Raw genomic sequence first — 16403 nt, 5'->3', positions numbered from 1 at the left:
ATAAATTAAAAGGATAAGAAAAATCAGTTAGCTTGAAAATTTAGTGTTATTTATATGCTATGTGAATTAAACAATTATTTTATACGAGTCTATAAACTTAAAACTCTTCTTATGGTTCGATCCTAAATATGAATCCCTCTCTTAATATCGAATTCAGTCGAGCCTGAATCTTGTTGATCGTATGGTGCCAAGATGCGGATGTGGCTTAAAAAAAGGAGACTTTTCAGTTTTAATCTTCCTTAGCACATTTTTTTCCAAGACAACATTAATAACAGAAAAAGTAAGTATTACAAGACATCACTTTCATCTTCAACATCTGAACAAGAAAATAAGAAGCCCCACAAACAAAGGAAACGATAAATTTAAAAAGAAAAAAAAGAAGAGAAGTAAATCACGTGGTAGCTTTAACAGGGCTTATAGAGTAAAATAAAACTCATAATAGTAACAGTAAACTTCACATTTTTGTTGGATAATTATGAAATTAGGTTGATGCCTTGGATAATCAGTGAATCAGCTAGGACTTGATTAGCAGCTTGAGATGGATGTACACTATCCCAAAACACATACTGTGTTGCATTGCTGCAAGTCCCTGGTGATTTTGGGTTGCACAATAACGATGTTGTTTCCACTGTTCCTGTCCCGCAGCACCCTCTGTTTGCTTCCGAGAATCCTATTAATCACCAAAAAGTACGTCAGTAACTGTGTCTTATGCAGGATTTTGTAGAAGCAATGTCGATTAGTGGAACCAAATCGATGCTAGTTTTATATTAGGCATAGTACATCGATACGCCCTTCAAGTTGTTAGTAACTTTCATTTAGACGTTCCAATCGATACTGATTGAAAGGAGGCATATATATTTTATATGCAACTTCTCTAGGTGATGGACAATTGATAATACACGCAGAACGTTTTTCAAAATATGAGCCGGAACACTTTTTCATGTGTTTAGGTGCTCGATTAGAATACATTATAATTCGAGTGTTTAAATAAAATTTATTACTAACAACTTTAAGAGGATGTCGGTGTATTCAACCTTGATATAATTTTCAAGCAGTATAGAAATTTACCGTGGTCGGATGGAGATTTGATGAGGTCATAAAGGGGCTGGTAAATGTCAAAGATAGCAATCTTAAGGCCTGGGAGTTGCTTTCCCAATTGGGTTGCAGCTGAATTCATCTTCTTGTTGAAATTTTGGGCATCTGTATTGATGTTTGAGACACATCCACTCTGATGAAATCCAAACAATGTTCTAGCAGCTGGCAGACAGCCCAGTGGTGGCAATGAAGTCACCCCAATTCTCCTTGCTCCTTGCCCATACAAATCCTGTTTACATAATTAATGGTGGATTCTTTAGTAACTACTAGAGGTGGCAAAATAGTCCAAATTTTTAGTAATCCGCACAACTTATTCAAGTTTAAACATGTCAAATTCGAAATGATCTATCAAAATATTAGGGCAAAACCGGTCAAATAGTGTAACCTGATGAGTTAAAAACGCACTCTAACTCCAAATATACAAAATTAAATTTAGACATCGAGAATTATGTAAATGTGGAAAATTGAAACTAATAACCTGAGAAAAAACATATTATTAGCTAGGACTTCTTTATCTTGCCCTTTCCTAAGGTTGGATCATATTGGGCAGGTTGGTCTATGACCCACCCATTATCTTAACCAATGATGATCCAACCCATATGATCCAAGTAACTTTTGGACGAGTTGAATCATAACTTGTTTATTGATATAACTTGTTTTGACCTGCCTAAGCTCGATTCAACCCGTCTATTTATCACTCCACAAAAAAATTAGATGTCAAATGTTAGACCTTTGAGTTAGATGGATCTATTCCATAAAGACTTCATTTGTCTTGCAACATTAATTAGCTTAGAAATATGAAAACTAGAAGCAAATTAACCAACCTTGACAAAGCTATTGAATATGCCGACAAGATAAGAACCATATTGATCAGGAGTATAGACTTTGTTAATATAAGGATTGATGTAGTAATTCTGTAAGAAATCACTGTTTCCAGCACTTATTATGTAGAGTGCATCCTTTATGATGGATGCCGCTTTTTGGCTCCCTGCAACTGTCGCTAGCTTGGATTGGTACTCCTTGTAATATTGCATCTGTGTTGACAATGCAATTGCATGCTGCATAAAATTAAATTTGTCAAAAACAGTTAGCACCAATTATTAACAAATCTGTACGGACAATTCACTATTTCCGCGTGCTGGTAAAGACAACAATTATTACTGCGAAAAATTAGTATTATTTTTTGGCGATATTTATTTATCGGCAATTATAATGACTAGAATAAAAACAGAGTGCTTGTAAGTAAAACTTACGTTGAGGATGGCTGTTTTATCATCAAAGCCAGCAGCAGCAGAAGCGAAATTAGCACCAATAAGGAGATTCTTGCCCGATGCTTGTGGGCTCAAATATGCAGCCGGGTAAGTAGTGAAGCCAAGTGTATCAGCTGCAACATTTAAATAAACCACAACTCTTAGGTTGATATATAAACAAAAATTGAGTAACAGGGCGCTGCAAATACAGAGGCGGAACCAGGAAATTTAGTTTTTGGGTTCGATGTTACCAGGAAATTTAGCATAACTACAGAAGTCAAGCTGAAGTTATTGAATTTTGCTAAATCTGTAGTTACTACGCCTCTATACCAATTTATGTGAAGGAATACAGAGTTCTAGGATCAAAAATACTTAATTTTGACTATGAATTCGGTTATAGATTCTTCAAAATTTTGAATAAAGCGACCTAAAAGTACTATAAATCAACATAATTGATGATTTAAAATACTTTTAAAAAATTTGAGAAAATTTTAGTTAAAAAAAAAAAAGCTGCCTGACTCTCCAAACAATAACACCTTCACAATAAAAGGAACGAATGGGGTACTTTGGCTCCATCCCTAGCTGTAAATGCTTAACACTGTGGTAGAATGGTAAGAAAAAATCATTTATTAATCAAATATTTTGAATTCAAACTCTAAGAATATGATTTTCTCGATGGAGAACACTAAAATAATTCTCAATATTAAACATTTTACGGTCTGAATTAATCGAACTAGTGAATTTAAGAATAGAAAACAAATAACTTACCAGTGATATCAGTGGCTAATTTTCCGTTGCAGAATCTTCCAGTAGGTTGATTATTAACAAAATCCCTTCCATAAGGTGGATAATTGGCCTTAAAGAGAGTGTGTATGTAGTCATTATTTCCTACATCCACAGCTGAATCGCCAAATGTAATAATTGCCGGAACAAGTGTTGTAGAATCTTGGGCATCAAGACGGGTGGCAAAGCACAATAAAGCCACCAAGAACAATGCCAAAATTTGCTGTCTACTACTGTGGATACTCATTTTCCAAAGACTGTGTTGAGAGAGTTTTCTTAACAAAACTTTTATAGTGAGCCAAGTGTAAGTCAGAACACAGAACCGACCAAGGATGAATAATTGTGCATTCAAGAAGGGAGATGAAGGTTGAGCTATAGCCATTAATGCTGCTTTGGAGGTAGTTAAGTGCTATTAATTCACAAGTTGCTAAAATCAAGGTAGAAAATAGTCAGTACGAGATATCTCAATTTTACTTTTGATATACCTTGAGGTATTTCATTATTATCTGTTGTAGTTATTAAAAATAGTTATCTAAATTATTTATGTTTTAGAAGTTCAAAAAATAATTAATTATTTTTCTCTATTTTAGTTATTAATGGAGATGACACATAAATGTAATAGAGTAAACATTTAATGGAGAAAAATTATAACTTAGACATACAAAAGGGTAAAATTAGTCAAAATTCCCTTCCTAATTAATAGTTTTTAAGGGGGGAGTAAAATGAAAAAGCTAAAGATTATTAGAGTATTAACAATTCGTCTCGTATTAACTCTTATCTCTAGTATAGCTCTAACTAAAAGTATAAGGAAAGACAATTATCTTTTAGTACATTGTCTCATATAGTTTCAAATACAGAGGACAGTATTAGTAGATGGTAAATTTAGATAGTTTTTTGAGAATATTTGGACTCGTGAATTCTACTCAATTCATGCTGAGCATCGTGAAAATAGAAGTTAAATATGAGACGATTTGCTAATGAGAAAAATATGAATGACCTAAAAGTATACCGGAGTATAAATTTAAAATACAAAGTTAAAATTTTGAGTTTATAGATTTTGAATTCTTAAAAAAAAAATAAAAAAAATACTAGATTCTCAATAAACTATTAATACATATTAAGTAAAAAATTTAAGCCAAAATTTCTATTTTTTCAGTTGAACCCGAAAGCAAACACGTAGCCTTGCCCCTTCTTTTAAGCCATTCATTCATATAACCGTACCATTGTCATGCCACCTAAAAGTATAAGAACAAAGATATTTTGAATACAAAAATTGTAAATTTAGACATTTTCCCAAAAATAAAATCAAAGATTTTCATTTAACAGAGCTTTCGTGGCCAGTGCTTCTGCTTTATTCACAATAGAGAACTTTTCTTTGTCAACCACACAAACAGGGCACATATTTGGTAAGCTGCAACAATTATAGCCATAGGAGTAACTAAGGTTGTCAATTCTAACAACTACTAACACAAAGCTAAATGCAAAAGTGGTTGAGAGGCATAATGAATGGGTGCATTGGGCTGCGGCTTCGGGGGTGGGGGTTGCCCGGGGGGGGGGGGGGCAGTGTACAGATAAGAATCGAACTGACATCTGGATATCAATTTGTTATCTGGCTTCTTCATATCCAATTTCCTGTTTCTAGGATCAATGCAGTAATGTTATTGTCTTTTTTTCTTCTCCTTCTTCTTCTTCTTTTTGTCGGTGTACGTGTTTGTTACTACTTGAAAAACTAATGCACGCTCCCATTTTATATCTGGCATTTACTATTTTGGGAGGATTCATTAGGCACTTGGAGCGTTTGGGTCACGTAATAGTTTCTCTATTTCAATTTGTTTGGCTTGATTCGGAGTCAACTAACTAATGTTGATATGGATTGGGACATAGAGTCGTTAATGTCTTTTGAAATAAAATTTACATATTTAGAAATTTAAAAAAAAGTACTATAAGTCACAATAATTAACCATTCAAAATATTTAGAAGGTATTTGAAAAAATTATGGTCAAATAAAATATCCTTTAACTGTCCAAATAATTTCCAAGACAAACAAATTCTTGAACCTTTATATATATGTTGGACCCTGTAACCGCATTAATTTGTTTATGCAAAGGAACAATATTAAATTGTTGTGTGGTATACTAAAATATAGAATTAGCTTACATATTCTTGACAATGCTAAACAACAAAGTTAATCCTAATCCTATTTAGCGACGGATTAGGGATATATAATTTTAAAAAAAATCCTTAGCTGCGAGCACGATTAAAAATAGATTAGTGGTGAAGTTCATAACTAATTTTCATTTTTTTTTTTTTTAGTGAATTATGCTATGTTATAAATCTTGTCAATATAGTAAACCAAACGACAACGAAGTGAATGGGAAAGAAGAATAGGCAATGACACATGTAGAGTACACATGATACAACAAGTTCATGTTCGTTCTGATCTTGATAACTAAAATAATCATGAGAAGGAAGTTAGGTTTGAGAAGAAATTCGGTCATGGATGGAAGACAAGGAAAGTGGCCCTTTAAAGAGTGAATTGAATAGCAGCAAGCAGCAAAACTCTTAAATGTGAAGGTAATGTAATTATAATGTACGTAGGAGAACCAGTCGTCTCAAAACTCCACATTATATTCATCTCCATATCCATTGTAAGATGTGGCCTTATTTGGCATGTGCCAATTTAGTTGGTCACAAATATTAGCCAAATCATGGTTACAAGAAAATTTGATCATTTATTAGTTTCTTTATTATAGAATTTGGGCTCCAAGTTTTGCTCCTATAAAAGGAGTGTTATTTCTTCATTCCAAGAAAACACTAATTTGAGAAGAACAAAGTTAAAATTTTGAGTTTTATAGATTTTGAATTTGTAAGAGAAAATAAAAAAAATACTAGAACCCTTTATAGCATATTAAGTGGAAGTTATTTCTAAGCAATAATTTTGTTTTGCTATATCCGCTGTATAAGTAATTTCATACTTCCTAAAAGTACAAGACAAAGACCACCAAATCTTTGTCAAATTATCCTTGTTATTGTCTTTAATCAACTGCTTTGCCTAATTCGCGCACTATTCCGGACTCCCGATCCTAACATCCATATTCCATGATTGTTCTTCTACACTTACTAGAACAATGTAACATTATTAGCTTTGCATTGACAATTGATATGTCGAAACCGCGTGCACTAAATCTCTTTAAAGTGGCAACGCGTGAACACAGAAGTGAACCTTTAATGTTTGGCCAATTCTAAGCAATGGTTGCTAATAATAATTTATGTACAAACACACGCCACCAAATGAAATTAAATAATTAAATCTTTTCATTCGAGCTATGAAAATAGTGGAAAATTTCTTGGTGGAGAAGTTTAGCGATAAGAACCTGCTGCGAGACTAAATTAATGAGGCGCTATGATGAAACTTACAAAACTTCACTCCACCTCACATGAAATATCATAACTTCTTAGTATATCTCAAAATAATCTTTCTCACGGAAAATTATGACAAAAATATGTATGCCTTTATTTAGAATATTTTTTCTTTTAGGATATAATGTTAATTAAAGCAACAGTACTAGTCCTTAATTATGTCTTAACATTTTTGGATGAATTATATTCGAAAGTTACTGTTTTTTAAAAAAAAAAAAAAATTCCGCTGTAACGAAAGTTACTGTTAGCGAATTGCAAAGTTCCTAACTTAACTGATTTCTGGTGTTGCATGCAGGGGCGGATCTACTCAGTGGCGTGGGGATGCCACGCCACCCGCAAGCTTTTGAAAAATATATATAGGTATATATACATAATGTATAGATAAATATTAAAGTGGCACCCGATGACAAAGGCATGCCGTAGTGCCAATGAATGGCCGACGTTTGCCTTGTTTATGCATCGAACCCCCCGTAACTACACAATTTTTTTTTTTAGAAAAATAAATATAGACAAAGATCGATTACGTGAGGTACAAATCCTCTTATTCTAATCAACAACAAACGTTCTATTCTAATCTCTTTCTTTTTCTTTTTAATAATTTGTGTTGACTTAGTTTCAATTATTAGTAATTTAGTTACTACTTTTTTTACTACTTTTTAGCTTTTTTTTTTTAGTACTACTTTTTTGTTTAGGTATATAAACCAAAAGATAACTTTTCTCTCTCATCAAATCAAGAAACATAAACCTAGTTCTTGGGTTCCCCTTTCCAAATCAAAATCAATACGGCAACCTTCCAATTCCATTGCCAAGAACCTTCATCTCCAAAATCGAGACTCTCCAAATTCCATTGTCTTTGTCTGTCTCTGTTTGTCTCTCTTTCTTTGTTTTTTTAGTTATTTACTTGTTTTTGTCTATTGGAAATTTGAAAGAAATAAACATTAAAAGAAGATTTATGGTGCAGAATGTGAAAATGGTATATTGTGTGCAAATGGACTTGAAGGAAACTAATATGCATTTATTTGAATGTGACATTGAATCATTGATATCAACCATCAAGGCTTGCTTTGAGTTTTAGGTTCATAAAGTAACCTTTATCCATTTTGGATTCATTTTTTTAATAATTTAAACACAACAAACACCACCTCAAATGAAATTAAACACAACTAAATCTCTTCATTCGAGCTATGAAAATACTTAACACAAATTTCTTTCTCCTGCATTTTTAGTTGAACATAATTCAAAAGTCCTGCTGCGATGACTTTTAGTTGTGTTAAGTATTGAAATCTTTTGTGCCGTGATTGATGTGCAACTTCAAGAGCTTAATGATCGTTTTGATGCTTCTCACGAGTAGTGATTTGCTTCTTGGGATGGGTAGCTTGAATCCAATCAATTCTTTTGCTAATTTTGATAAAGGTAGAATCATGACTTTAGCAAAGTGTTATCCAACATGAGTTTGATGAAGTACGAATTCTAGATTTGAGTTACCAACTTGATACTTTCATATTTCATATGCGAAGTGGTAATCCCAAGTTCTCCAACTTGCAAGGAATTAAAAAAGATTAAAACTGTACTAGTAACTATTATACTAGTAACTTGCAAGGAATTAAAACAGTTTTATTATACCTCTTAAGAGATCCTTTGTCCAAAAACAGAATTAAAAAAGATTAAAAAGAATAGATCATAAAAATGTTACTTAGTCACACATCTACTGCTACTACTGTACTAGTAACTATTTAAACTCATGAATATCATATTTTCGAATCTTAATTAGATGACCAGTCCTAATTTCCCCAAATAATATAAGAATAATAATTAATCCACCCATTAGTACGCTAATAATTTGGCAAACATCCGAACCACCAGCCCTCTTTTTTGCCTTAGTCGTAGACTGATCATAGGTCTGCTAATTAAGCTCGATCGTCACACATGGCACTGTACGCAATTGTATAATTGGCCAGTACATAAGTGTGATTTATGGTCAATAGGGATTTCTATTTATTTTCTTATCATATAAACGTGTCATTAATTAGTAGCTGCATAGCTGTTCATGTAAAATTCTCAAGTATCTTTTTAATAGGCTACGGCCGCTACACTCCCTAGCAAGGTCCTAAAAGTTGTGGAATTTAATGTAATCAAAATGATTTCTGGTTCATTAACAAAGGAAATTAACACACTTTTACATCTAACACGTAGAAACTAAATAGTACTCCCTCCATTCCTAGAGCTCGTCTGGATTTGGTGATTATAACTAGTTGATAAGCTTTAAGTGCTGCAAAATACTTTAAGTATTGAAACTTATTTAAGAAGTAAGCAGTTACGTAATTAGATAGGAGTATTGAAATTGTTAAATAGCAGTTGATGTATTTGGTAAAAAGTGTTGATAAGTTGTTCTTTGTTAGAATGACTATATCACTACAAGAAAGTTTAGAAATGGCAACAAAAAATTTAATGTTTGGCAACAACTTAGTTTTATAGTTGACAAAGAACTTTTTTGTTGCCATAGTATTGATTATTATTGCAAAAAGTAATTTTGGCAACAAAAAAAAAAAAAAGTTGTTGCACGTTGGGAAAAGTCTATGCAACAAAAAAAATTGTTGTCAAAAGTACTTTTTGCAACAATAATCAATCTATGGCAACAAAAATAATTTTGTTGCCAAATATATTTTTTCTTGTAGTGATATCCTTAAATTTTTTGCACAAAAATTACAAATTTAAAAGTATCCATGTAAAGAAAAGGAGGAACGAAGATAAGAAAGTTGGAAGTTTTATTTTGGGAAAGATATTTTTAGAATTAGAGAAAAGATTAAGGATAAAATAGTAAAATACTTGGTCAAACCCTTATAAACTAAAAATTAATAAGTTGAGGATGACCAACTTATGAATGTTGGCTGATTTGGACTTATAAAAAGAGCTTATAAACCAGTTTGGCCAGATTATAAGCTTAATTAACCAAACACACCTCTAAATTTTGAAAGACTTCTCAAAAGCTTATTACTAATATTTATTAGACAAGGATAGATTTTTTTTTTTTTTTTTAAAATACCTTCTTGATTTTTTTAAAAATACTTAATTTGGAACCAAATTAAAAAGGCTAAAAAATTAATTAAAAAGGAAGGCCGGGAGTAACAAAAAAAAAAAAAAAAAACAGCTACCTTTTTGTGTATCTTTTGCATTAAGGGTGATTTCAAATTTCTTTTTAATTATTTTCCATTTTCTTCTTCTTTATCATTAATAGAGAAAACGTTACTTCTTACAAAATAAAGGATCTGATAGCTGTGCTAAAGTATATCAGTGTACGATTAAAAGTCGAACTCCGAACGCAACTAAGATTTCAAAAACGCAAACGAAAACAATTCAACTTGATTATTACCCTATTACTAAACCTACTGCATTATTAAACCTCTTAAAACAAAGTACAGAAAATTAACCAAGAATCATGGATGAGGCCCAATGGGGTTTCCTTGCTCAAGTAATTGCTGTATTTGCTTTTGTTCTCATTGTCTATCTTTGCCATATGTGCATTAGAAGAATAAGTCTTTCATCAAACAATGTGTTACCAACTTCTCACCAGGCGCCGCCACTACCACCACCGCCGGAATTAGAAGATAATTTCAAGATTATGGTTTTTAATGAAGGAAGTTTAAGGGGAAAATCAAGTATTAATGGGGAGAACGATTGTGCTATTTGTCTATTGGAGTTCTTGAAGGGCGATAGCTACGTTGTTCTGCCAGCTTGTTGCCATAAATTTCATGCAGATTGCGTTATGATTTGGTTAGCAATTAACAGAGACAAAACTTGTCCCATATGCAGGACTCATGTAAATATACATGCTTAATACTCCTTCGACGAATAGCTCGTAACGCTGCATCTCTTTCGAGATCAGGACCTGATGAGTTTTATCATGACTTCTATACGTTACTTACCTTGATTCATTAGTTATACGAATTGCGTGGTTGCTGCGGTTTGAACAACAAACAGCGTTCCTCTTCTCATACCTAATTTTTTTTAGGTTTTATTTTCTGTAATTAAATTTTGATGGGACACATGCATAAAAGATGTGAATTATGCGGAGTTGTTTGTTTTATTACATCATACTGACACGTTGATCATGTCAATACAGAATTATTAAATATACTCCCTCCTTTTCAATTTGATTATCTGGTTTTGACTTGGCATGAAGATTAAGAAAGTAAAAAGAAATTTTGAATGTTATGATTTTAAACTAAAGATATAGAATTTACCAAAATATCCTTTAATGTTGGAGTGTTAAACATACCATTTTGTTTTAAATGGATTAAAAAAAAAAGTAACGCAGATGAATAGAAACAGAAAGAGTAGTTTAATAACTTTCTTGAGGCATCTAAGAGCTAAGGCTAAAAAAAGTAATTGGTACTTATACATTTTCTTGAGGGACCAAAAGTCATATTATCCATTATACCTATAATAACAAAGTTAGAAATTAAATAGGAGTACTAAATAATGGCTATATTTATGTGTATCTTTTGCATTGAGGGTGTCTTTCAAATTCCTTTAAATTATTTTCCATTTTCTTCTTCTTTATCAGTAGAAAATTAAAACGTTAAAAGTTATATTACAAATATAAATCTACTAGCTGTCATAAAGGGTATCAGTGTATGATTAGAAGCCAAACTCCCAACGCGACTAAGATATTAAAAAGACAATAACTTAATTTGATGATTTGCTTATTAAGTACTACGGTAATGATTATACCTCTTAAACAAAGTATCAGAATCAACTAACCAAGAATTATGGATGACGCCCAATGGGGTTTCCTTGCTCAAGTAATTGCTTTATTTACCTTTATTCTCATTTTCTTTCTTTGCGATTATTGCGATGGAAGAATTCAAGAAGGCAATCATCAAACAGTGTGTTACCAACTTCTCACCACGCGCCGCCGTGTTCCGCCGCCCCATCCCGATCTAATTTGCAGCCATCGGATACAGAGGATAATTTCAAGATTATGGTTTCTACTGAAGGAAGTTTAAGGGGAAAATCAAGTATTAATGGGGAGAATGATTGTGCTATTTGTCCATCGGAGTTCTTACAGGGACAAAATTACACTGTTCTGCCGTCTTGTAGACATAAATTTCATGCAGATTGCGTTATGATTTGGTTAGCAATTAACAGAAACAAAACTTGTCCCATATGCAGGACTCATGTAATTGTACATGCTTAGTAGTCCTTCAACGAATAGCTTGTAATGCTGCAATATCGGGCCTTACATACCTTGATTCAATATTGCATGAAGAGCGGTGTTTCTCTTCTCGACTTCTCGTATTTTCTAGGTTTTATTTTCTTTAATTAAATTTTGAGGCCCGCACACAAGAGGTGTCAATTATGAGTAGTAGATTTTTTTTTTTTTTTTTTTTTTTGGTAAAGATAGCTGCATACTTGTTCAAGTAAAATTTTCAAGTCTCTTTCAATAGGCCACGGCCGCTACACTCCCTAGCAAGGTCCTAAAGTTGGGGAATTTAATGTAATCAACTCCGGCGAATTAGGACCTTTTGGCTACAAAGGACAATTTTAGTTCATGTCTATGAAATTTAGTTACTCCAAGCATTTAATTACACGAACATATTGGATCCTTAGTTAACGTGCATGTTTACAGTAAGGTTAGCTAACACGTATGTTATTAGCTCAAACATATGATACAATACAAATAAGGTACCTAAAAATAATCGAGCAATGTTCTGATTAATTGTGAAACTTATATAGTGTAAAAAAAAAAAAAATCCTTATACTAATAGGTAAGATAATCCAAACACGACTATAAATACCATAAATGATTTTTGGTTTATTTTTTAAAAGGTCATTAACTAACGCGTGTGGTAATTAATACACTTTGCCCTATCCTAAATAATGTCTACATTTATGTGTATATCTTTTTCATTGAGGGTGTCTTTCAAATTCCTTTAAATTACTTTAAATTATTTTCCATTTTCTTCTTCTTTATCAGTAGAAACTTAAAACGTTTTAAGTTCTTAAAAATATAAATACAATTATAAATCTGATAGGTGTCATAAAGGGTATCAGTGTATGATTAGAAATCCAACTCCGAACACAACTAAGATATCAAAAACACAACAATTTAAGTTGATGAGTTGCCTATTAATTAAGTATTACGGTAATGGTTAGAGCTCTTAAACAAAGTATCAGAATTAATTAACCAAGAATTATGGATGCGGACCAATGGGTTTTCCTTGCTCAAGTAATTGCTATATTTGCTTTTATTCTCATTATCTATCTTTGCGATTGTTGTGATAGAAGAAGGCAATCATCAAACAACATATTACCAACTTCTCACCACGCGCTGCCGCGTTCCGCCGCCACCGCCACCACATCCCGACCTAACTTGCAGCCAATAGAATCAGAAGATAATTTCAAGATTATGGTTTTCAATGAAGGAAGTTTAAGGGGAAAATCAGGTATTAATGGGGAGAACGATTGTGCTATTTGTCTATCGGAGTTCTTGAAGGGCGAAAGTTACATTGTTCTGCCAGCTTGTTGCCATAAATTTCATGCAGATTGCGTCATGATTTGGTTAGCAAGTAACAGAAATAAAACTTGTCCCATCTGTAGGACTCATGTAATTGTACATGCTTAATAATTCTTCGACGAGTAGCTCGTAATGTTGCATATCTTTTGATACCGGGACATTCTACTCGTTGCATACGTACCTTGATCCACTACTGGACAAATTGCAGCAAACAATGTTCCTCTTCTAGGTTTTATTTTTTGTAATTAAATTTTGATTGGACACACATGAGATGTGAATTATGCGGAGTTGTTTGTTTTATGACATCTGACACATTCATCAAGTCATCTAAGACTAAGAGGTAACACATCCTCCGATTAATTCTAATTTTGTTATTCATGAGTTGAAGAAGTTCCCTAATTTTTCAAGTATATATATACACTAATCCCTCAATGGTGAAATTAATCTTCCTCTCTAGCTGTACTTGTAGAAGTTAGTGATTAGATGACAGTAATTATGAGTTTCAATTTAGTAGCCTTTATATCCTTTCTGTGTAAGAATATAACTTCTTCTTTTTTTTTCACTTTGGACTCTAAGAGCTATACCTTCAAAAGAGTTCGGTTTTCTATCTTAACAAGAAGAAATAGCGGGACACTAATTAATCAGGTTATCGATCAAGTAAATCACATACATATCAATACTCCATGGTTAAGGTTTAATGAGATAAAAATAGATATAATTTAATCAAGAATAATTGGTGACAGGAATCTAGATAGAAATACATTTAATCTATTTATTAGTTTAGTATAAACACAAGATACAAATAAATTTTTAGAGATCGGTTGCTTCCCAACATGGGAGGAGATTTGATAAGAGCTAGCTAACTTAATTACTTCCCAGGACCAGATCATTGCAAATTTGAAACAAAAACATACGAAAGTACTGCATTATGTTTGTCTTCGATCAATATTTTATTACATCCAATAATCCAAAGCACGAGCAGAGAAGTGTACGAGTGTACTACTAGTTCCAAAAGTTTAATGAATTTACTAATAATTGTAAAGGTTGGATTGAACTCATCAAACTTAAATTTAGTTTTGCCTCTACGTACTTGCAGCAAAACATGTCGATTAAGGCGAACCGCTGTGGGACTGAGAATTGATAGGAGCAGCACAACAGCTGCAACAAGATCCTGGTGGTGGAGGTTGGCAACACACACAAGCAGGACATATGGGTCTCCTCACAAGTACTTCTGCATATTTGAATCCTAATTAAGCAATTTATAAAAGAACAATAAAATAAACTTTTGATGTGTATACATATATATATATATATATATGTATGATTAATATTACCTCTGTACACATTAGAACGAGCAGCAACACCTTGTTGTATTCCAGGAGATAGAATTAAACCAATGAAAACAAGGATCACGATAATAGATCTTGAACTTATGGTCTTCATGGTGTAATGAGAAGAAAACTGGAAATCAACCTTCAAATGAATGAACAAGTGTACAAATGATACAAGTATTTTATAGTGCAAGATATAAAAAGGAATATAATGAAACTTTGAACGAATTGAACAACTGTGTATTCTTACTTAAACTCAGGGTTGACTTGACTATAAATTTATATGCAATTGGGAGAATTTCTAAGCTTATCTTAAAAAACAAAATGATAGAAAGTCGGCAATTGCGATTTTGCTGACTTGTGCACATGGTGGTGCACATGAGCGCTGAAATTTTCGAGTGCAAATTAACAAAGTGTCTTCTTATTTGACATTTACACTTCAAACTCTCTCACTGCTCATCTTTTAGAAAACAATTAAATACATTATATTCCTTAGCAACTGTTTATAAATAAATTATTTTGTAAGCGTTTTGATGGAGAGTTTCAATTTCCTCTTTTGAAAAATATTTTTTCTTGTCAAATATACTTATAAAATAAAACTGAATAAAAAAAGAACACTTCTCCCATCTATCGTTTGCAAAATATGCAGAAAGAGAATATGAAAACTTAGATTGCTTGCTTTAGACACATTAGGCATTTCAGCAAGATAACTTCTCAAATGCACATAGAAAATACGTCTAGTTCGTTTGGGCGGATTTTCAACTCTTTGAATAGTACTCTGATTTATACTGCTAACATTTTCCACGCCAAAATTTGACTTTCTTTTTTAATTTTAAAAAATGAATCCAAGCGTTGATTACATAAGCTTTCTTAATTAATCCACTATCTTTAAAAATAATAAAGGAGACAATCTCTCCTTATAATTCTTAGTTCACTTTGGCGGTGGTGGGGGAGAGGGAATAGTTGATTCGAACAATATAAAATCAAACAAATTGTGATAGAATAATTTCGAACTCGAACTTCCAAATTCCACTATTGAGAATACTACTCTTTGGCAAAGTTTAGAGTTATCTGGAAGTTAATTAGATATTCAATTTATTTTACAAATTTAGTCACAGACGTGTCTTCTTCTATTAACATGATTTTTAATGCATCATTAAACTTATTGTATTTCCAACTATTCTAAAGCTTTTCTTAGTGACATGATAATGCAAGTGTTGAGTTTTGATCTTATCTGTGGCCAATATCATGCTGTTTTCTTTTTCCTTTTCCCGGTTTCAGTAAATTAAAAATAAATCTATGATAGGTTAGCTAGTAAAATGTACTCAGTCGTTTATCCAAAAAAAAAAAAAAAAAAAAAGGTACTCAGTCCAAATATTTTCCCCCCTAAGCATATAAACGGAGTTTTTTTTAATTTAAACTGTCTCCATTGATTTGCAAAAGGTAAAATTTAAATTTGGCATCCCAAACTTTTACATGATCATTGAGATGAGACTATCTTAGAAGGTTAGCTTTTATGGTTAGCACCCAAAAATATGGTCATAGCAGACTAGAAGGCTATATTATGACTATGAGGATCAGTCCACTAAGGAGGCTCAAAAACAAACAAAGCAGGTTTGACAGGTTTTACCCTGAAACTAGGCATGTTCCATCTATCTAAGTTTATTAATCCTCTAAAGCGGTTTATGATCCTATGATTTTGTACATTATTTAAACTTGGGAAAATGCTTAAATTTGCTCTTGTAGACTGTCGTATTTGAAATTTAGCAATTTTGTCCTCATTAGACTTTTGGTCTAATATTACTTTAGCCTTTAGAAATAAAAAAATCATTTTTCCACTGATCTCTAACAGATCGCAGCTCCAACCTAAGGTAATTTTAAACCATTCAAAAGTTCATGGTTAAATTTGAACCTTTTTCTCAAAGAATTTGGACAAGTGGAGTCCATTGATTTAATGTTGGAACTATATATATTAATTGTAAATACAATACAATTTGCTAACGATAG

General features: G+C 32.3%; 2 protein-coding genes across 2 annotated transcripts; one reads left to right on the top strand and one right to left on the bottom strand.

Annotated features, from left to right (window-relative positions):
• Positions 1 to 263: 263 nt before the first annotated feature.
• LOC132055383 (GDSL esterase/lipase APG-like) lies at positions 264 to 3525 on the bottom strand. Its single transcript, XM_059447178.1, has 5 exons — positions 3114 to 3525; positions 2349 to 2479; positions 1920 to 2153; positions 1069 to 1324; positions 264 to 670 (listed from the first exon to the last, which is right to left on the bottom strand). The coding sequence occupies exons 1-5, from the start codon at positions 3508 to 3510 to the stop codon at positions 474 to 476; spliced, it is 1215 nt and encodes a 404-aa protein (XP_059303161.1). The 5' UTR covers positions 3511 to 3525; the 3' UTR covers positions 264 to 473.
• A 6459-nt stretch (positions 3526 to 9984) lies between these two features.
• On the top strand, positions 9985 to 10383 carry LOC132058614 (RING-H2 finger protein ATL39-like). The gene has a single exon (XM_059451069.1). It carries the CDS (start codon positions 9985 to 9987, stop codon positions 10381 to 10383), a length of 399 nt encoding a protein of 132 aa, XP_059307052.1.
• Positions 10384 to 16403: the final 6020 nt, after the last annotated feature.

This window comes from Lycium ferocissimum, chromosome 5 (assembly GCF_029784015.1).
Source record: "Lycium ferocissimum isolate CSIRO_LF1 chromosome 5, AGI_CSIRO_Lferr_CH_V1, whole genome shotgun sequence".
Classification (NCBI taxonomy): domain Eukaryota; kingdom Viridiplantae; phylum Streptophyta; class Magnoliopsida; order Solanales; family Solanaceae; genus Lycium; species Lycium ferocissimum.
The sequence above is the reverse complement of the archived record's forward strand: the minus strand, read 5'-3'. Positions and strand labels throughout refer to the sequence as shown.